Below are 21,463 nucleotides of genomic sequence, written 5' to 3' on the forward strand. Positions count from 1 at the left end.
AGCGGTACAAAATATGACCGCCGCCCAGTCCAGCACATGTTTTCCACAAAAACTAGATGTACCGCAGAGCGGTACAAAATATGACCGCCGCCCAGTCCAGCACATTTCTTCCACAAAAATAAATCACGCTGAAAGGCCTATATGATTCTAACTGGCTCACTAAATTGCATTATCCACACTCAATTCTCACTGGTATCTGCTAGACAACAAGTACCAAAACATGATTAGTTCATAGATTTCACATGTAAAATTCATTTTATACAACCCCATCCCCATCTTGCCTGTTCATAATTCTGAGAAATTCTTGAATTGTGTGCATGTGTGCATGTACACGTTTATGTTTATGTGTGTGGGGGTGTGTGTGTGTGTGTGTGCGTGCTTGTGTGTTTGCCTGCGTATGTGTGTTTGTGCATGTGCATGCATGCGTACATATGTCTACTGTGTGAGTATGTGTCATACGTATGATTACTGTGAATGTATGTGTGTGCGTGTGTATCTGTTGCACATGGAATGGGTTAACATGACCCCTGGAGGCAAACATACGGAAAAAATTGGTCATCCTAGGCCCTACGGTTCTCAAGATATTCACAGAAAACTGTGTCTGCCCTACCCTCCTTTCGGGGGGTCCAGTACAGCGGGGGGGCTACAAATCAAAACGAAAAATGATGGTTCCATGCTATCCATGTGGGGTTACATGCCCACCAAGTTTCGTGTACCCTGGTCTTTCAGTGTCCCGGGAATCCTTGTTGGTGTACGGTCACTAAATGTACACATAAACTATTTTATTGTAAGGCCCCCCATGAACGAAAGTTCACAAAACTTGGCATGCATTCGGAGGGTGTCATAATGATCCTACACTTTCAATTTCGTGCAGTTTTGACCATGTCAGCCAGAGATATTGTGATGAAAACACCTAATTTTTTGCTTTTTAATTTTTAACTAGGTGGCGCTATACATGAAATAAGTGGTAATGCGATGGGTTGACATGCCCCCTTAAGACCAACATACAAAAAAAAGGTGGACCTCCTAAGCCCTACGGTTCTCGAGATATTCACAGAAAACTGTCTCCGGCCACCTACAGGCCAGTTGGTGTATAGTAACATAAATTAATTTATTGTGTGGCCCCCCATGAACGGAATTCCACGAAACTTGGCGTGCACTCAGAGGGTGTCATAATGATCCTACACTTCCAATTTTGTGTAGTTTTGACTATGTTAGGTCACAGATACCTGTGATTACAACACCTCATTTTTACTATTTTGTGTTTAACTAGGTGGCACTATACATGAAATGAGTGGTTATGGAATGGGTTGACATGGCCCCTTGAGATCAACATACAAAAAAAATGGTCCTCCTAAACCGTTCTCGGTTCTCGAGATATTCACAGAAAACTGTGTCTGCCCTACCCTCCTTTCGGGGGGTGCAGTCCAACGGGGGGGCTACAGATCAAAATGAAAAACGATGGTTCCATGCTATCCATATGGGGTTACATGCCCACCAAGTTTCGTCTACCCCGGTCTTTCAGTGTCCCGGGAATACTTGACGGAAATTTGGACAAGCGAAAAATAAAAATAAAAAAAAAATAAAAAAACTGACTAAACCTATATGACCGCCGCTTATAATAAAGTGTTTCATAATAAAGTGTTTCAACCAATACCCGATGAGATGCTAGTTTCAGCTAGTGGATCGTTAGGGAAGATTAGATGAATGTGATCATTTATGTTTGGGCCTTTTTTGGGCCTGAAATCGCTGATACAACCTTTAAGAGCCAAAGCAAGAGAAGCAATCAAAATGTATGAAAAGTGTGGTTCCATGATGCTGTATTCTATTTGTTTTGTATACTTTCAGAAGCGCTAAAAAAAGTACCAATGACATCTACAACTTAACTAGCTGCATACTGTACTGTTAATGCTCTAATAGTTTGACTGAAGGAGTACAAAAAAAGCAGAGAAGGCGAAAGACCAAGACCAAAGGCCGAGAAAAAAAAAGAAAGACCGAGAAGAAAGAAACCAGTGTTTGAACTCAGAGAGCTGATCATCAGCTAGTTCGTCACATTTAGCACCACTGGGTCACGCGAGTCCATCTTCATGTTGAATGATGGAAGGCACTGATGATGGGGTGCCAGGATCATGTGTGTGTAAGTCTGTTACAGAGGGCAGTGCCTCTGCCCTCTGGCCCTGGTCTAGTTCTTCATGCAGACTCGACAGCGGCCAATGAGGTTGCCAGGGGTGTCCTTCACTGTCTGTGGAGATGGTTTACTGCAGAGAACCACAGACACAGAAAATGATTAGGAAAGGCAAAGGCTATTTTTACCCCGGTACAAATATCAATGTATGCTATTTGTACTAGTGTATAATTAGAAGTGTATGCTATCCGTACCCTGGTGTAAAGCAATGTGTGCTATTTACTGATATACTGCAGTATACTGCCGTACTGATGAGCAAAGACTATTCTCACCCTGATACAAATAATGTATGCTATTTGCACCAGTGTATAATTAGACCCTGGTGTAAATAGTAATGTGAGCTATTTACACCCTGGTTTGAGAATTGCTTTCCTCTTTGTTTCTTCTACAAATTGCACACCTCTGCAGAGACATTGGTCCACATGCGCACTTATATTTAGGGACGCAAATACCAATAGCTACTTTTCTCAACCGCTCTGGCCAAAATGCTTCTCACAGGAATCGGACCGCGGACTCCCAAGTGCCATACCGTTGTGCTAACCACTTATCTATCTGTCCACATACCGTTGAGAGTTTGCAGACAAATTTAGACCTGATCTGATCATGAGATTGCTGTTAACCAACAAACTGATGGTTGTATGTATTCACTGAACAAAGATTATGAAAATAAAACACAACTTTTACACTAGAAAATTAATCAAAACAGATATTAGTGCTGAAACCTATCTGAATTCTTCTCTTTCTGCTGACGAAAAAAACAAATGGCCGCCATTTTTTTTGTGCGTGCACAATGCATTTTTTTGTCAGGTATCATACAGGGTGTGAATAGCCCAGCTGTGTGGCCAAGGCTAATTGTACCAGGGGTGCAAATAGCCACTCCGTTAGGATAACTATGCATCATGGGATAGACATGCACACATATACATACACACATATACATCTCTATCCACATGCATGAATATACAAACATGACCAGACCACACAAGTACTGTACACATGCACAAACTTGTACAAAAATCCATATGAAAAATCTCTCTCTCACTCTCTCTCTCTCTCTCTCTCTCTCTCTCTCTCTCACACATACACACACACACACAGATACCTGAACATGCTGTTGGGGTTCAGAGATGCCAGCCAATAACTGTAGGAGTCGGTGTAGTAGTTGCAGGTGCCGCGGCCGTGGCACTCGATGAAGGGGATCCTGCGGAAGTGCTCCAGGCAAGAGCCAGGGGACGCCAGGGGCTGCCCTGACCCTTCAGCTCCAGCGCCCAATTGCTGAGGGAGGACGAGGGAGAGGAGGGGAGAGAGGGATGACGGGACAGAGAGAGAGAGAGAGAGAGAAAGTGGTGATATCAGAAGGGTGAGAGGGAGGGAAGACAGATAGACAGATAAAACAGTAGGGGACAAAGGGAAGGAGAACATGGGAAGTGGGAGAGTGGGCAGAGCAGAGGGTAATGGTAGACATGTGAACGTGAGAGAAACATCCTAAAACATAGGTATTACGCAATAGAGAGCAGTGAAAACTGGACGAGTCATGAGACTTCATCCTTGCAATTAACTGATTCATTAAGGCATAGATGCACTTACATATGCAAACATATTTACGATTTTAGGTCACTGAACACAGTTTGTTATAATAATAATGGGCTGTTCATCTATAAAATAATAGCCCTGAGACCAGCTCTAATAGCTAATTGCAAACCCTGATGCTCTACAGTTTTACAGATTCCACACTGATACAGGGCCCACATTTGTGTGAGCAGCAATTTCCTTCTGTTATATTTTAGTCATTTTCTTTATGTCATACTATTTTCTTGGTTCTTTGTTTAAAGCCACAGAAATGGCGGGAACAGGAACATTTTTGTAAGCAGACAGAATGTTGTCATCGTACAATGGCAAATGGCATAGGCCTAATTAATCGTTCCCCTACAAGAGACATCTAAGGCCATATTACTGCCCCCCCCCCCCCTCCTCCAATCTGACCCCAGACAGGAATGTCATTATATCTAACCATGAGTGTCCTACACCTGGGTTCATTGTCTTGGCTTCACTTTGCAACATTGTGCTGTGCTGTGCGTGGAGCAGAGCTACTGTACCATAACTCTGCTGTAACACCCAGAATAAAGAATAAATAACTATTCTTTCGCAAGCCAGCCTTAAGTTTTAACTGCTCTAGCATTGGATTGACATTGAATCAACTCGGTCAACTCGGTGTCTCCATTTGGAATTAAAGAGACGGTTTTTAATAGCATTCTTCACTTCCATTATGTAAGAATTTTGTAAAACAAGAAAGGCTGCTTGTATTTGAGTATGTTCAAATATGTGTATTATACTGTATATCCATAGCTATTTATGTATTATATATTACAGGTCCACATTAGAGTGTTGAAGGCCATCCCCTTACCATGACAAAAGAGTATCCCTGCCACAGGGAGAGCCAACCACGAGGGCAGTCTGGGACCAGGCTCATCTGGCTGTGCACAGCGATGATGTTTGCCCTGGCCTCACACACAACACACCTGAAAGAAGAGGAACAGGAGCAAACAGAGGTGATATATTAAAGAGAAACTTAGCAGTTTTGGCAAATTCTTTGCTGTTTTCTCGCTTTTTGCTCCTCCTACAGCTTCAGAGTATATATTTTACGAAATTCCTCAATCTATCAGACTGCTGTTTCCTCTTTCCCTGTTCCTCCGACAACGGTTTGCTGGCTTTCTGCTTCTTTGCGGTGGCTCTGCCATGACAAATGTCTGAGAAACTCCATCGCTACCTTGTTCTAGCCGGTGCCTGGCGTGTATGTGTGTAGTGCAGTAAAGCAATGTGTTACATCGCGAGGTATGGCTAGCGAGCTATGGCTGCAAGATTTTCTGTCTCTGAGGCCGTCGGCCCGCCGGCCCAAAGTTGCAAGGGTGTTTTTTCTGCTCACAGGCGCTAGGGGGAAGTGAGACGGCCACCATTCAACCCGAAAAAGTCATATAACCATTTCAATGACAATGAATGAAGCTGTTCTATAAAGGTATAAAAAAACTTCACAGAAAAACATGACCAATCACACATGTTCTCTGTCCAGGCGGAAAACACTCTTGCATGTCCACACAGATCTAAGGAAACCAGTGTTTTAGAAAATTTTCACTTTAGAGGGCATTTGTAAAAAACTCAAAGACAAAATGCTGTTTACATGTGGACGAAAGGCCCAAATGCGTAAAAGAATATCAGTATTAAAAAATATCCGGGTATGTGTGTACAGGGCCTAAGTATCATGGTTTTGCCTCTCTTTGATAGTATTTACCCCTCCCTGACAAATGAAGTCAGTGTTTAGTATCATGATTGTTGGGTGAGCGTACCTGCTTACGTATTTCTCCAGTTCAGAGCCAGAGATTAGGGCCATGTCACTGGGCATTGGATGGTCAGTGGAGAGCCAGTAGGAGTAGTCGTTTCGAGAGGCGTAGCGACATGTGTTGTCCGTATTGCAGAAAAGGAAAGGCATGCTGGAAAAGCGCATCAGACAGCTGCCCATGGTACCTGCACACAAGATTGCATGCACACACACACACATATACACATACACACACACACACACACACACCCATACACGTTTGAAGCCATTTGCAACTTTGAAGCCATTTGCACCTTCACCTCACTAACAAAATAGCCATTTTAAGTTTGTGTCTGTGAGTGTATGTGCATGTTTGGGCAACTTTTCTTGTACCTAGATCTTGTCCATGCCCTCTGTTGTTGCCATTGATGAAGAGCAGCGAGTAGCCAACGTAGAGCTGCTTGGTGCCGGCAGGGCAGCATGGGTTTGTGTCCTTCTGACTGTGGTGGGTGAACAGGAAGCCGTCACCAGCCACACCTCCATTCACCAGGCCACGGGTCCCCTTAATACCTTTCTGACCCTTACTGCCCGGGTAGCCCGGAGGACCTGAGAACAATACGCGCACACACACACACACGGACATACACATGGACATACACACACACAGACACACAAACACAGGCATGGATAAATGTACGTCTATGTACTTCATATGTATATGAATGCATTGCATTTGCTTTTCACCATCAAAGTGACATACAGTACTTATAGTAATATAGTAATATAGGATATATATATGATAATGTATAATGATATATATATATATATATATATATATATATATATATATATACTGTATATATATATATATATATATATATATATATGTTCCAAGTGAAAAACTACAGAGTAAAGGCCTCCACTTTCGATTACATTAGATTCCATTGTTTTCCCCATACCACACACCAGTGTCAAACATTTCAGTTCTATTTTGTCTGCGTCACTCAATAAAATCCATTGTTTATTCAATTCTGGTCAGCACTCATGCAGGTGCCTATATGTGGAGCGTTTAAAAGTGTATTTTAATGTATCGATTCTACCTTAACACAGATGATTTCACTAATCAGCAGATTTGACGGACTGAATAATTATGCTAGTTAAAATCAACTGGTTTAGTGAATCATTGGGAATATGTGGTAGGACTTTCAGACCCCGTTTACATTTATTCTTAAAATGTGTCCTGGGTGATCTGATCACAGGTGGTCAGTTCTAAATACAAGTGTAAACAATCATCAAGACGCATTGTGATCTGATCACTCAAACCACTTGTCGAAGTGGTCTGAGATGCATTTGACCACATAGCTTTTGTAGTGTAAACTCAAATGCGTTCTGATGAGTCCCAGAGGATGGGAGTTCTAATGAATGTGACGTTAGAAATAGCGGAATCTAAACAAAAGTGGTCAGCAACGTCTCTGCATGTACACCTTGAATACAAGTGTTCTGTGATGTGTTTCGCCTGACCACTTGTGATCTCTAAACCCTGTGATCGGATCACCCAAGAACAAAAAACAAATATAAACACGATCTTACTTTCGAAAGCTTTTTCAACTCTGACATGTGATCTGGCAGGCTAGCCTGAATCAGGTCAGAGAGTTGTCGGCATGATACCAACCACTAGACAAAATAAAGATAGTCTGAACAGGTCCCTGCATGCTCACCTTGCGTGCCTGGAAATCCTCTATCTCCTTTTTGCCCTGGATATCCAGGCAGACCCTGGAATCCTATTCTACCTTGGAAGCCTTTCGCACCGCTCGGTCCTGTAGAGATGAAGAGGGCATGGGTTACAGTAGAAAGGGCAGAAACGTCAACAAGGTTGAACAAATCCAGCAGTGTATTTAGTGATGTAAACACACACACAACTGTGTCTGCAAGTGTTTTTATTTATGTAGATACCAATCCCTGTGAATGTGTGTGTGTGTGTGCTCACAACCTGGCCGTCCATTCTGTCCCGCTTCTCCAGGTCTCCCTGCTTCACCCTTTCGTCCTAGGAGTCCAGGTTGACCTGGGTCTCCTGGCACCAGAATCACTGGATTGTTCATACTTGGTCCTGGAAGTCCTAAAGACCAAAGAATTACAGGAAATGTCATTACATTTGGTATGCTTGGGTGACCTCTGGTTTCAGCCATCACACTCTTATGGCAGAGAGGCTCAGTTCAGTTGTACAGCTATTCTCTTCTCCATAATGTGTTTTGTTATTTGGAAATTAGTTAATCTTACCTTTAGGTCCAGGCTCCCCTTTTTGTCCAGCACATCCTAGTTGTCCTGTAGCTCCAGCGACTCCTTTCTGACCTGTGCGCACACAGAGGCTAGTCACACGCATGAACCTACTCTCCTTAAAATGATGACATTTACTGGGTTGGCTTATGGATGAAATGAAATCACTGAAGGACCGGACAGGATGATGAGCAGCTTGGTCAACCTTTCATTGGGTTTCAAGAGTTTATTTTTTTCATGATGAGTTATGAGTCCTATATTTATGCCAACACTGAAACTGGCATGATCCTGATCCCTGAACAGCCAATCCCAGCTCAAATGTATGCCTGGGATTCCTACAGTATACTGTATACACTGTATGTATGTGAGCCGGTGTGCTTAGATGTGCATAAATATGCTTACCAGTTGGTCCCTGACCACCTTCTCGCCCCATGGCACCTTTATCTCCATTAAACCCTGGGGGTCCCGGTAATCCCTAGAAACACAATTGTGCTTGAATGCTTTAGCCGAGTGGCATAATTATGTTTCTTTCACTAGGTCACTGCTGGATTATAGCCCTAGAAGATCTGCAATCTGGTGGTAAAATACACTTCATACCATGTGCATGTATGTACAAATATTTCTACACATTTTTTTTGTATTCGTTTCCTAATAAATGTTGCAGCATGCACATAATGTGATATGTATGTTCTCTTTCTCACTGCTATGCCTGGCTGTCCGGTGTCTCCTTTGTATCCGGGATAACCTGGCAGTCCTGGGTAGCCCTTGTCCCCCTTGTCTCCTTTAAGGCCAGGTCCTGGGGGCCCCCTGGGACCCTTTAAGCCCTTTGGTCCTGCAGAGCATCAGAGGGGTCAGAAGTCAGTAACGGGGCATCCTATCTGCATCTGAGTGAGCGACTACTGTGTAGCATTGAATGCTCTTAAATTGAATTTAATTGAATCCGTTAAATGTGTCCTTCTATTGCGTCACATTTCTCTTTCAAAATAGCAGAGCAACACGTGCGATAGAAAGTAAATAGATAATGGCCGCCCGACAAAAGTTGTGCTCAAAATGTTGTGTTGCCTCACGCTGCACAACACTGATTCACATCACATACAGTTAGGACACTGAAATTGAAAACAATTAAACTGTAACGAAACTGATTTTATCGCTAACACTCGCTCACATTGTGTGTAGTTAGGATATTCTTGAATATCCCCTTGGGGATCAATAAAGTATCTATCTATCTATCTATCTATCTATCTATATGGTGTAAGATATGGACAGCACTGCTAACGGATCCTTTAATCAGGGCATGTGTTCTTACCTGAAGGTCCATGTGGTCCACAGGGGCCCCTGTCTCCTTTGGGGCCATCCACACAGCGCCCTTCAATGCCTGGAGGGCCGGGTGGCCCCTGGGGGCCCACTAGTCCTGGGGGTCCTGTGTCTCCTACTTCACCCCATGGCCCAAGAGGACCGTAGGGGCCTGGAAAACCCACATCTCCCATCATACCTGCAGAGAACAGAAGGACACACACACACACATAAGCAAAATGCTATGATAGTGCAAATGCTAAGCATCAAGAGTAAAAAAAAAAAAAAAAAAAACCTTTTAAGGGAGTAGTCTCTTACTTACGCCTACGTCTAATCTAGCTGTGAAGAGCGAAATATCTGTGTGTGTCTGTCCATCTGTCTGTGTATGTGTGTGTTTGCATATCTTGAGTAGGACTGTTCATCTAATCGACTCCAGACTCGGCAAGTGTATGGCCAGGGACCTGAGATATTCAGATCAATAAGTCATCATTGCCAAATGTAAAGCAGTTTGAGCTGCATTCTGTGTATGACAGGTGCTTATTATTATTATTATCATTATGAATATCATTAAAAGGTATGTGGGACTCATGAATCCTGTATTATTGATTGTCAGTGTGTCCTCATGTATGTATGTATGTATGTACAGTATGTGTGTGTGTGTGTGTGTGTGTGTGTGTGTGTGTGTGTGTGTGTCATACCTTTTATCCCCTTTGGTCCCGGTGGTCCTGGGGGGCCATATTCAGACGCTGCAGAGACACAAGAACACAATAAAGCGCTCAAATAATCAGCTTGCCTGAGTGTGTGTACACAGTGGGTATGAATATTGTATGTCTCAATATCCTTTTTGTGGTGTATATGTTGGTGAGTACAACATGCAAACAAGACTTTGCCAATGAAATACGATGCCAAAGTAAAATAGATGTCATTTAAACATATATAATCCTATGCTAGACAAGTCTGCTTGATATAATGTCCTCGACATAGGGCTTGTAACAGAAAAAGAGTAATTATGTCTACTTATCACCATATTTTTGTAATTGTGTCTACTTATGTCAATGTTTCTGTATTGTTTTATTTGTTTCTGTTTGTTACTACTACTGTACATGTCTATTTGTTGAATGTATAGAGAGTTAACACCTACCGCAGTCAAATTCCTTGTGTACGTAAGTATACTTGGCCAATAAAACTGATTCTGATTCTGATTGTGTCTACTTATGTTGATGTTTCTGTAATTGTGTCTACTTATGTTCATGCTTCTGTGATTGTGGGTGGGTGGGTGGTGTGGGTGAACGTGGGCATCTGTGGAGGGTAACATCTCACCTCCTATATCTCCCTTCTCTCCTGCTGGTCCTGGAATCCCATCCCTGCCTTGGTTCCCTCTGACCCCCGGAGGGCCTGGGTCCCCTGGCCGGCCGTCCGTCCCTGCAGTCAGAGATGGAGGTGGTGAGGAGGAGGAGGAGGAGGAGTAGGGGAGGAGAAAGGAAGGTGGAATGATGAAGAGTGGATAAAACACAACGGTAACGCTTTAGAACACAACACACAAGACACAACAACATACAACACCATCATGTGCACAACCCATTCTCCCATCAGTCTCCAATCACTGACATTGTGTACCTTCAGTTTTGAAATGGGAATAAAGGTTTTAGTTTGGTTTCTGTTTCGGAACTTGTTTTGTCGTCATAATATTTCTCCGACACACTCTCACACACCTGGGAGGCCACCTGGTCCCGGAAGGCCGCGAGGACCTTGAAGGCCATCGCTGCCCTTCTCTCCTCCGCGTCCTGGAGGACCTGAGGGAGATAGGACAAGAGAATGTTGGAAGACAAGTTATCTATGCAAGAGAATCTAACTTTACCAGAAACCTAAGATAATTCAAAACTAACTACTGCTTGTATGTGCATTCGTAGGGCAACAACTTGGTGTGCTGTGCTATGTGTGTGTGTGTGTGTGTGTGTGTGTGTGTGTGTGTGTGTGTGTGTTTGTTTGTTTATGTGTATGTGTGTGTGTTTGTGTGTATTATGTGTGTGTGTGGGGGGGGGGGGCTCTGTTACTGGGCTCTTACCTGGCAATCCTGGTAGCCCAGAAACACCTCTCTCTCCAGTGAACCCTTTGAAGCCATGATTACCGGATTCCCCTGAATGGCCCTTGTGGCCTCTGATCCCCTTCCCGCCGAAGTTCCCCGGCTCCCCCTGGTGGAGGGAGGAATGGTCGCAAGAAGTTGAGAGGTAAAGAGCGCCACAGAGAAAGATAAATGTTAAAAAAATGTGTACGATGGCCTGATGATAGTCAAGTTTGATCATTTTAAGTATCAAAGAAGCATGTGCATGCAGACGCACAAACAATATGTTGATCTATACGACAATTCCAATCACAATTCCAACCTAATTACAATTCATATCCTCTAACTGCTGAATAGAAAGACAATGTTGCTAAGACTTTTTACACAGCACATGCATGTAGGGGACATGATGGCTTTGCTACCCTTGGTCCTTGAGCGCCCTTGGAACCTTCTCCAAGTGGGCTTGCATTTCCCTTGGGGCCTTTGGCTCCTTTGGCTCCTGGAACTCCTGCAGGTCCCTCTGAGCCCGAAGAGCCTTTTTCACCTTTTTGTCCCTTCAAACCTGAGAAAGAATGAACATGGGTTAACACAGGTGACATACTGTGTGAGTGTGTGTGTGTGTGTGTGTGTTAACATTAAAGATGAAATAAAAAATGACGTTAGTCCGCACACTGAAAAACTCCTTATAAAAAAGATTTTAATCACCGCATGTGGTGATTAAAATCTTTTTTATAAGAAATCTTTTTTATAAGGAGTTTTCAGTGTGCAGACTAACGTAATTTTTTTAATTTCTGAAGTATTCGGGTCCAGCACCTGTTTGAATCTGGATGTGCGCGTTCTTTTTTTGTATTTTTTGTATTTTTAACATTAAAGATGCCCTAGGGTCAGGATTGTAGCCTACATTTGTATCCATACATACACTGCCGTTTAAAAGTTTGGGGTCACTTACAAATGTCCTTGTTTTCATCATTAATGTTGTAAATGACTGTTGTAGAAAGAAATGGCTGATCTTTAAAGCAATATCTACATTGCCCATTATCAGCATTCATCAAATGTTCCAAAGGCAAAACTGCTGCCCTGACTAAAAAAAACAATGCAACTAATCTCAGCTGGTATTCTGTCTATAATTACATTACATTACATTTAGCAGACACTTCTTGATATGTAAGTGACTTACATATGTCAGCTATATTACAAGGGATCACATTGTCCCCGGAGCAACTTGGGGTTAAGTGCCTTGCTTAACCGACAACTTTCAGGCTATTGCACGCTTGCCCAGCTCCTTAACCATTACACTACCACCGCCCCCCCAATAATAATATAATGGAGTGGAATGGAAATTTCTAAGTGACCCCAAACTTTTAAACAGGTATTGTACGCATTTTGTGTATGTATTGCGTATGTGTATTATGTGTATTCCATATACAGTACACCATGACTTATGGTTACGGTTTACAACATTGTGTGAGTTTAATTTCTAGAAAACTTCTGGGGTACTTTTTGTACACTTTGACCTTTGACCACTTTAAATCATATCTTAAAACTTACCATTACTCCCCAGCTTTTAACTCAGTATAAGGGCTTATTCGATCTGTGTTATTTTCTATTCTGTACTGTTTGTCTTTTACATGTACATAACTTACTGATATGTTTGTTTGTACCACTTTCCCTGCTCTTGTGTATTGATCATTCATTATCTGTCTATCAGGTTTTTCAAACTTTTACTTATTGTACAGCACTTTGGTCAAGTGGTGTAGTATTTAAAGTGCTTTACAAATAAACATGACTTGACTTGATAGTAAATGCTTATCGTACATGACTGTGTGGAATCTTGGACTTAAGCATGAATAGGCTGCCGTGTGTGCCTGCGTATTAAATGTCCTGTTACCTGGAAAACCAATTAGTCCTGGAGATCCACGATCTCCATTTACACCGGGAGGTCCCAGTAAGCCGTCTGCACCGGGATCGCCAACGGGACCTGTGCACAAAATGAAATGAGGAGGAAAGTGATAAAGGTAGAATGAGGGAGAGATGTCGAGAGAAAAGTTAAGAATGAAGAACAGAAGTCTGTGTGAGTTGGGGGAGCACATATTACACATGTGTAATAAACAGTGTGTGTGTGTGTGTGTGTGTGTGTGTGTGTGTGTGTGTGTGTGGTGGGGAGAGCTGTGTTTTGATGCTGTGTTGACTACCTGGTGGGCCAGTGCTTCCTGGTGACCCATTTTTGCCATTGATTCCATCGAATCCCACAGAGCCAGGCACACCTCTGTCTCCAGTGGCACCAGGAGGACCTATGGAACACACACATGGAGCACAGAATGGGAAACACATAGAGGCAAAGCCATTAGTTGAAAGTGTGTAGACCTACAGTATCTTCTATGAAACAATAGAATATGGGGAGCCATCTCCAAACAAACATAGAATACAGTGGAGATAGGGGCAAACTGACAGTAAAATAGGAAACATGAAGATGGGTCAATTATATTTTCAACAGGATTTTGAGATCTTAAGAAAACTCACCCGTTGGCCCTGGGTCTCCGTTGTCCCCAGGCATAGGCACAGTCCGGTTCTCCCCTTTGGATCCTGGAGGCCCCATGTCTCCACGTGGACCTCGGAGACCTGGGGGTCCAATAGCGCCATCGATACCAGGCTGTCCTGTTGAGCACTCTATACTGTCAACATGATCTTGAACAACTTGAAAAACCTCAACATTTTCATCATCACCATCATCATCATCATCATCATTTTGGCCAAAATCATCTGCATTAGAAAGTAAATTGTAAGACGGAGAGCAATCAATAGATAAAGCAAATAGACATGCCACAAAAATGCATGGCATGGATCTCACCTCGAGGCCCAGGTGGCCCATCTTGTCCAGGGTTGCCACTCGGTCCCGGTGGCCCAACTGGGCCTGGACTTCCTTGGTTTCCCCGAAGGCCTGAACCCAATCACAACACATCACAATCCTTTTATGTGTGCATGTGTATCTGTATGTGTATGTTATGTACCGGTATGTGTGTAGTACAGTATGTATTGCATGTATGTGCGTACTGTACAGTCAAAGTAGCTACGCATATTGTAAGATATTTAGTGGCTCTATCTCTCCACTCAAGATAGCATGCCAGTTTAGAGTACCTTACATTAGTAAGAGGATGAATAATATCCTAAATAATACCAACTCACCCTTGTTTTCCAAAACCAAATTATAAATGAAAAACCCCAATAAATTGTTTAATGGTGTCCTGCTGACAAGCTTAAAAAAGCAACTCCAAGCACTGAAGGTGTGAATGCAGATTGATGCAAGTAACATGTGTATGTGAGTATACGGGTATGTGGTGTGTGCATGCGTATGTGAGTATACGGGTATGTGGTGTGTGCATGTGTGTGTGAGTATACGGGTATGTGGTGTGTGCATGTGTGTGCGTGCAGGGGCGCAGCTACCCATTTTTTGAGGGGTATGCAACAACAATATTGATGCCCCCCCCCCCCCCAAAAAAAAAAACAAAACACACTGTGTGCGTGCGCCAGGTGTGCTACCTGCTTTTCCTTGTATGCCATCTTCACCCTTGAAGCCCTTAAGTCCAGTCGCACCTTTGAGACCAGGTGCTCCAGGAAACCCTGGGATTCCAAAAGGGCCCTGGTTCCCCGGTATACCCCGGCCTGGTGGACCAGGAAACCCTGTATCACCTGGTTCTCCTTGTAGACCTGTGAATATGAAAGGCAGACAGACCAAGAAATACAAATAACTAACTATTATTAACTAACTAACTTGAAACCTAGCATACACATGCTGAGCATACACATGCTGAGAGACTTGACGTGAGTGTAGCCACCACACACATTTGCGTGACAATTACAGTATGCCCGCCCTACGTCTGTTTTATGTTCTACATTTGTTTAATAAATAAGAGCCAAAAAATAGACATATATATATATATATATATATATATATATATATATATATATATATATATACATGTATACATATATAATAAACATCTTAGGAAAGACAGAGGTAGTTTGTCCGTAGTTAAACTGACTCTGGTAAAGGAATTCTAGTCAATGCTGCTGGTGGATTCAAACGTTAAAGTGGGATTTGGCAGGTGAGGGAATCTGGAGTGAAAGATCTGGAGTGATGGTGCAGTGGGGAATCACCTTCTGTTGAAGTAGAACTTGAAAGAATGTAATTCTGCAAATATTATGCATATCGAGGATATACATTACTTAAAAATATTTCCAGGTGTCTTTAGAACTTATTACCGTATGAGAAAAAGGACTATTCAACTAAAATCTTGATTTCAGCCTACAAGAAGTTTATTCATTTATAACTTTAATTAAAATTAGCACATTGTGGCAAGGAGGTAAACTGTATTGCAGCCAGGTCTGAGAATTTCAAGACAATTACAAAACGTGTAGCAATAGCACAAACGTACTGTAGCAATAACTAGCAAATGAGATGTATCAAAGCAACACCACGTAGTTCTTTCACCTTAAAATAACGGTTTCATTTTGATGCCACACTGACTTTCAATGGAGAATGGAATCAGAAATTAGCAATAAGTGCCTGGAAAGCTTGCTATTGCACTATTTAACACTGTTGTTATGGGTAGGAGCATGACATGATTTTTGTTTGTTAGGGTGAATTGGATACCCCCTTAGCGCCAAATGGCTACCCAGTATGTTCATAAGAAAGGGAATTTCTACATTGTGTTACTTTAATCATCTTACTCATCACTATTCTGGTCCACTTCAGTTTAATGGACAATTAATTTAATTATTTGCCTACCTGGGGCACCTGGAGGACCCCTGGGACCAGTCTCTCCTCCCTGTCCTGGGCCTCCAAACGTACAGTTCCCAGAATAACCTTTTGGACCGTCGGGTCCACTTCCACCAGGAGACCCTGACAGAATAATATATTTTATATATATATAAATGCAGAAGTATTTCATATTTTGCTGTAGTAATTGAGTAATTATGACAAGAAAAGTTTAACACAATGGTGTAGCCAGGAATCAAACCGACAACCTACTGGCTACTGGATACTACAACAGTTCCTTAGCCACTTGGCAGCATGTAACTGTGTCATGGAACGCTCACCTGGTTCTCCAGGGGTACCATCTCTTCCGGACTCTCCTGGAGGGCCTGAGAAGCCAGTGGGCCCCGGGTCGCCAACAGGCCCAGGAGGACCGTCCTCCCCTTGGGCTCCCGGGCGGCCTTTCAGCCCCATGGGGCCAAAACCTCGCTCACCCTGTGCACCGGAACAGACATTTAGCTTGGGTCTGAAACACACACAGACACATACACACACGTGAACATACACAACTGAATGTGACTTACCGCTTTCCCTGGCATCCCAGGAGGTCCGGAAGGTCCTGGGCGTCCAGGACTACCATACCCTGCCGGGCCTGGGGGCCCTATCTCACCCTCCTCACCTGAGAGAAAGAAGACATAGCATGAGACACACACACACACACACACACACACACACATTTTTTGAGTATGAAAATCACGCAAACCTTTGGGTCCAATATTTCCTGGAGGGCCTTGTATAGAGTGACCCATTTGTCCTTTGGGGCCAAATAGACCAGGGAAACCTGGAAGACCAGTGCTGCCAGGAATGCCTGAAAACAGAATACACAGTCAACACCTTGTGTAGCCTACGTAAAGTATATGTTCACAAAGCCAACAATGCACAAGCCTGGAAAGCACTTGACATTTCTCAGGATAATACACACAACATACATTTGCATGTACAAAAATACAAATAGCCTGTGTATATGTGTTTTCTGTACCTGGGGTCCCTGGTTGACCAGGTTGGCCTTTATTCCCTGGAGGGCCAATATCCCCTGGTGTGGTTAATATGGCTCCTGGCTCCCCTTTCTCTCCTACAAGAAACACGCCACCAAAGAATCAGAGACGTTTAGGTGGCAAGATGACACTGGTGCACCAGTATGAAAGAGTTACATCACTTTCACAAATGATGACGTTTAGAGAACACACTGGAGCTGGTAACACAACTCTAGACAGCAACAGCAGCCTCATTCTCTTCACTCCCTCACATATAAGTGCATACGCAAATGCAATAAACCTCAATGTGTCTGTCCAAGTTACAGCCCCAGCAGGCACACTCCATTCTGATTCTCATCACCATGCAAAGGTGACGGCTTCTTACGAGCACTTTCATGCGTACAGTACCTGCATCTCCAGCTGGACCTGGCAGGCCCTGCACTCCAGCATTCCCCTTGGGTCCCTGAGGGCCAGGTGGCCCCACCCCAAGGGCACCCTGGGTGCCAACGGGCCCCTGTCGGCCTGGAAACCCAGGTGATCCTGGGGTGCCACGGCTCCCCTTCTCCCCAAAGCTCTGGAGAGGTAGAATTAAAAGGTGGGAACAGACAGATATGTAGCCATTTAATTAATAATAGGCCAAAACAAAAAGTCAGACAGGAGAGGAACAAGAAGTGATCAAATTTGTAGTAAATGTTGCAGTTTTATCCCTGGGACATACACAAGAAAGTTATGGTTATAGGGCCCTAAGTGTCTTTGCTAGTTTTTATTAATTAGCTAACTGCTAACCATAGTTCATGCATGGCCGTTACAAGGCCTATAAGGAGCCCAGGGGGTTATGCGGACATGGGAACATGTGACCAGACCAAGAGCTGGCTGTGATAGCCCTCTTCAAAATGGCTCTTGCTCACTAACCGGCTCTCCTTTAGGTCCTGGCGAACCTCTTAGACCAGGGAGTCCTGCGCCTCCATCTGCTCCGTCCCGACCAGGGGGACCAGGCTGTCCAGGGTCTCCAGGATCACCTTTGTCATTTCGTGGCACTACGTAACCAGGGTTCCCCCTAGGCCCCGGAGTACCCTTCACACCACGGTTTCCAGTTGAGCCCTGCAGGAAATAAGTTATAATAAAAATGAGTGACGGGACAAAAAAGCATAACATGTTTGACCTCAGAGTAAGAACAAGGACATACTGAGGGCCAATATGGGCATCATGATTCCCATCAATTCTTAAAGGAGTAATGTGTAGTTGTCTTCAGTTGTCTTGATACTGTCTTGACGGCTTTTCCATTGACTGCCATTTGATGCAGTGTCTCTTGAGATACAATGTGGTATTACAGGAGTGTGCAAAGTATAGACAAATCTAGCTGGGAATTATTTTTTCTTCACAATTTTTTAATGGTTTAAACGTAAAATCCCACAGCACCTTTAGCCTTTAACTTGACCTACAGCACTAACTAAATAGTGTACACTTATTTTACACTTTATTAATTCATGACAAGGGTCTTGGTGATGAATCCAAGTAAATGAGTGAATATTGATACCTGACACCTCATTCACCATCTAGTGGGTATAGTTCTTGTTAGCTAGGTGGGACTTTTAGCTTTTGCTAATCTTGTGGGTCATACAACTACCATTGAAACCTTTTTCATGCAACTGAAAATAGTATAACCAGTTAGGTAGTTGATAGTAGCTTGGTAGTAAAGCATGTTGTGCTAGCATCTCTCACACATTGCTTTTTTTTGCCAGGGATGGCCACAGCTGTGATAAGGAATTGCAGAAAAAAACACTGCATCCCAGTCCAGTGTCCTCTCTTCACCCATGTCTTGGCTATTCTCACCTTTGCTTGCTACTGCCCTTGCTATCAGCCGGATGACTGTGTGACATTCATCACTGCATTCCAGAGTTATAACTGTCTTTGACATTATAGACCCTTTCAACAATAAAAACAAAAACAATGATTGAACGTTCTATTTGGGCCCCAATCTACTTCCTCTGCATTAAGATAACATATGGAATGTTAAAAAGGAAGTCTTGTGGGGCCAACTATGATGCTGAGAATGGAACTCTCTTGAAAGGGTCTTCTGCGTTATACTGTGTCCTAGTACAATTGATCAGCTCACCTGTGACCCAGGGGAACCAGGCAAACCAGTCACACCCAGATCACCTTTTACTCCTGTGAATCCTGGCCCTCCTGAAGTTGTATGAGGTATCAGAACACACACAAGAGCACGGATTAGGAAAATCATTTAGGTGATTTAGTTGTGTATGACGATAAGCCAATGCCATCTTTGTGTTACATCTGACCTTTTGGCCCAGGTGGACCGGGATCTCCTTTCCGACCCTTGAATCCTTTAGGTGGTGGTCCAATGCAGGTGGTGCATTTCTCTCCCTTATCACCTTAGGGAACACAAAAAGGTAGGCAGGAGGAAAGGTGAGTATGCAAAAGAGTCAGAGAAATGCTCACAACATCACAACACTATATGACAACATGATATTTATGGAAAGAGGAGTGTAAAAACTGAAAGAGAGTGTAAAAAAAGAGGAGTGTAAAAAAAGAGGAGTGTAAAAACTGAAAGAGAGTGTAAAAAAAGAGGAGTGTAAAAAAAGAGGAGTGTAAAAACTGAAAGAGAGTGTAAAAAAAGAGGAGTGTAAAAAAAGGAGTGTAAAAACTGAAAGAGAGTGTAAAAAAAGAGGAGTGTAAAAACTGAAAAGAGAAGAGAAGAGGAAAATAGAAATGAAAGATTCAGATGGACAGGTCAATGAGCAGATAAATTGACCTACCCTGATATCCCATGCCACCTTTCCGTCCTGGTGGGCCCTGATAGCCCTTGAGTCCTCGAGGTCCCCGCTCTCCTTTACCCATTGCTATGTATGTAGAGGAAAGACATGCAAGAAAAACCTCAAGTAAACTCTACAGTGCTCAACTATAGCACCTTACAGTAGTGCAGTCCATAAGTCTAATCCAATATACTCCTCCTCACGGTTGTCTAGCTGCCCGTTCAGAAGGTTTGTCATTAACGATTGCTAAATTTCAACCACTTTCCCTTTAATTGAAGTACTTTTACCTACTCACTAAATAAGTCTAGTAGGTATAGTATACTGAATAAATCAAACCTAATCAAGCCTCAAACTGTTATTATGGCTTACTAACCTGGTCTCTGCAGACAAATTGAAGTATTTTTTTACCTTTGTGATTGTAAAGAAAGGGTATAAAAAACTACTTTTGCAGTCAGTGCATTACCTTGTTATTCTTCACATTGCCATCTTCTGAGGAGAAAGTCTGTACAAATGGATTACTGAACTCTTCTCCTTTTGCATCCTAGTAGCCTGTGCCATACTCAGTAATCAACTTTTTCAGACTTTCTCCACATAAGATGACGGTGACTGAAAATTGAAATTTGCCCGACAGCAATGATACATTTACAATGTGAAGCACATCTGCTGCTATGGGGTGAAATAACAGATTTGAAACAACTATTCAAGTATTCATACTGTATTATGTATATCTATCTATACCTGGCAAGAAACCTCTTTTTATGCACTCTGTAAAACCCTAGAATTTTTTTTTATGAAAGGTTTGACACTTCTTGTGATGCAGAGAGAGTTGTCAACAAATGTAAAAAACAAATATCAATGACCTGCTTTTCCTTTTGGTCCAGGGAAACCCGTTGGCCCTGGATCTCCTGGGGGTCCGTCTGGGCCAGGAGGGCCTGGATATGAGGGGCCAGGATCCCCCTTCTCTCCTTTCTGACCAGGAATGCCATCGCCCCCAGGCTTACCATCAGCCCCAGGGATAGATTCCGCTAGAGAACCACAAACAAGAGAACATGTAAGAACTGTATGTGTACGGACAGTATAAGCATGTTCAGTATAGGGATGGACGGCACGGCATGTTTGTGTGTGTGTTTGTCTGTGTGTGTCTGTGTCTGAGAGGGAGTGGACAAGGGTGTATGTGTGTGGTTATATCACACTGCAGTGGTATGTCTGAATGTCAGTAGTTATTTATACATTTTTTACCTGCTTCACCTTTCATCCCGGGAAACCCAATTGGACCTAAAATCAGAGAGAAATGATCTATATTCAAGCACAAAGGCATAGTCTGTAATACAAAGCCATTGTGTATGCATTAATTGTACATCCACGCTGGACAAAGACCTGTCATGTAACACAATCATAACTGAAGAGCACACAGTTAGAGAGACCATAGTCTGGAGCCAGTTTGCTGGTCCTAATCTGTTTGTAAGAAGTGAGTGGCTGGCACACCAGTGTTTCCCATACATTGACTTATTTGTGGCGGCCCACCACAATATCAACATTGACCACCACACAATGATTTTCCAGGTTGTACTAAATTGTGCTTAAATCTGGTTAGCATCATAACCACGCTGTGCTAATTTGCAAAAAACTGTTGCATTCAAGTTAATTCTGCAAATCTACAGTACCACCACAAATAGAATTCAATTCTGCGGGAAACACTGCACACTGTACAAATGAATATTGCTGTTGGAGACATCGTTTGGGTGTGTGATCAGAACGCAATCGAGGGGACAGTT

The 21,463-nt window shown here is 43.0% G+C and overlaps 1 protein-coding gene across 1 annotated transcript in view; it reads right to left on the reverse strand.

Moving 5' to 3' along the window:
- Nucleotides 1-1,597: 1,597 nt before the first annotated feature.
- col4a3 (collagen, type IV, alpha 3) overlaps nucleotides 1,598-21,463 on the reverse strand; it is a 53,312-nt gene continuing 33,446 nt past the window's right edge. The window contains exons 20-52 of the mRNA XM_042064320.1: nucleotides 20,928-20,963; nucleotides 20,549-20,713; nucleotides 19,692-19,775; nucleotides 19,215-19,307; nucleotides 19,031-19,101; nucleotides 17,827-18,015; nucleotides 17,323-17,488; nucleotides 16,920-17,012; nucleotides 16,644-16,748; nucleotides 16,465-16,559; nucleotides 16,225-16,375; nucleotides 15,914-16,027; nucleotides 14,665-14,832; nucleotides 13,976-14,065; nucleotides 13,648-13,782; nucleotides 13,320-13,418; nucleotides 13,016-13,105; nucleotides 11,550-11,689; nucleotides 11,131-11,257; nucleotides 10,778-10,858; nucleotides 10,386-10,487; nucleotides 9,764-9,811; nucleotides 9,079-9,264; nucleotides 8,474-8,604; nucleotides 8,175-8,247; nucleotides 7,776-7,847; nucleotides 7,489-7,614; nucleotides 7,217-7,315; nucleotides 5,892-6,104; nucleotides 5,527-5,704; nucleotides 4,590-4,704; nucleotides 3,288-3,460; nucleotides 1,598-2,258 (exon numbers count right to left, since the gene is read on the reverse strand). Coding sequence (XP_041920254.1) covers nucleotides 2,183-2,258; nucleotides 3,288-3,460; nucleotides 4,590-4,704; nucleotides 5,527-5,704; nucleotides 5,892-6,104; nucleotides 7,217-7,315; nucleotides 7,489-7,614; nucleotides 7,776-7,847; nucleotides 8,175-8,247; nucleotides 8,474-8,604; nucleotides 9,079-9,264; nucleotides 9,764-9,811; nucleotides 10,386-10,487; nucleotides 10,778-10,858; nucleotides 11,131-11,257; nucleotides 11,550-11,689; nucleotides 13,016-13,105; nucleotides 13,320-13,418; nucleotides 13,648-13,782; nucleotides 13,976-14,065; nucleotides 14,665-14,832; nucleotides 15,914-16,027; nucleotides 16,225-16,375; nucleotides 16,465-16,559; nucleotides 16,644-16,748; nucleotides 16,920-17,012; nucleotides 17,323-17,488; nucleotides 17,827-18,015; nucleotides 19,031-19,101; nucleotides 19,215-19,307; nucleotides 19,692-19,775; nucleotides 20,549-20,713; nucleotides 20,928-20,963 — 3,884 coding nt within the window. The 3' untranslated portion in view covers nucleotides 1,598-2,182. The remainder of the gene's footprint in view (nucleotides 2,259-3,287; nucleotides 3,461-4,589; nucleotides 4,705-5,526; nucleotides 5,705-5,891; nucleotides 6,105-7,216; nucleotides 7,316-7,488; nucleotides 7,615-7,775; nucleotides 7,848-8,174; nucleotides 8,248-8,473; nucleotides 8,605-9,078; nucleotides 9,265-9,763; nucleotides 9,812-10,385; nucleotides 10,488-10,777; nucleotides 10,859-11,130; nucleotides 11,258-11,549; nucleotides 11,690-13,015; nucleotides 13,106-13,319; nucleotides 13,419-13,647; nucleotides 13,783-13,975; nucleotides 14,066-14,664; nucleotides 14,833-15,913; nucleotides 16,028-16,224; nucleotides 16,376-16,464; nucleotides 16,560-16,643; nucleotides 16,749-16,919; nucleotides 17,013-17,322; nucleotides 17,489-17,826; nucleotides 18,016-19,030; nucleotides 19,102-19,214; nucleotides 19,308-19,691; nucleotides 19,776-20,548; nucleotides 20,714-20,927; nucleotides 20,964-21,463) is intronic.

The sequence above is a fragment of the Alosa sapidissima genome, chromosome 15, assembly GCF_018492685.1.
Source record: "Alosa sapidissima isolate fAloSap1 chromosome 15, fAloSap1.pri, whole genome shotgun sequence".
NCBI lineage: Eukaryota > Metazoa > Chordata > Actinopteri > Clupeiformes > Clupeidae > Alosa > Alosa sapidissima.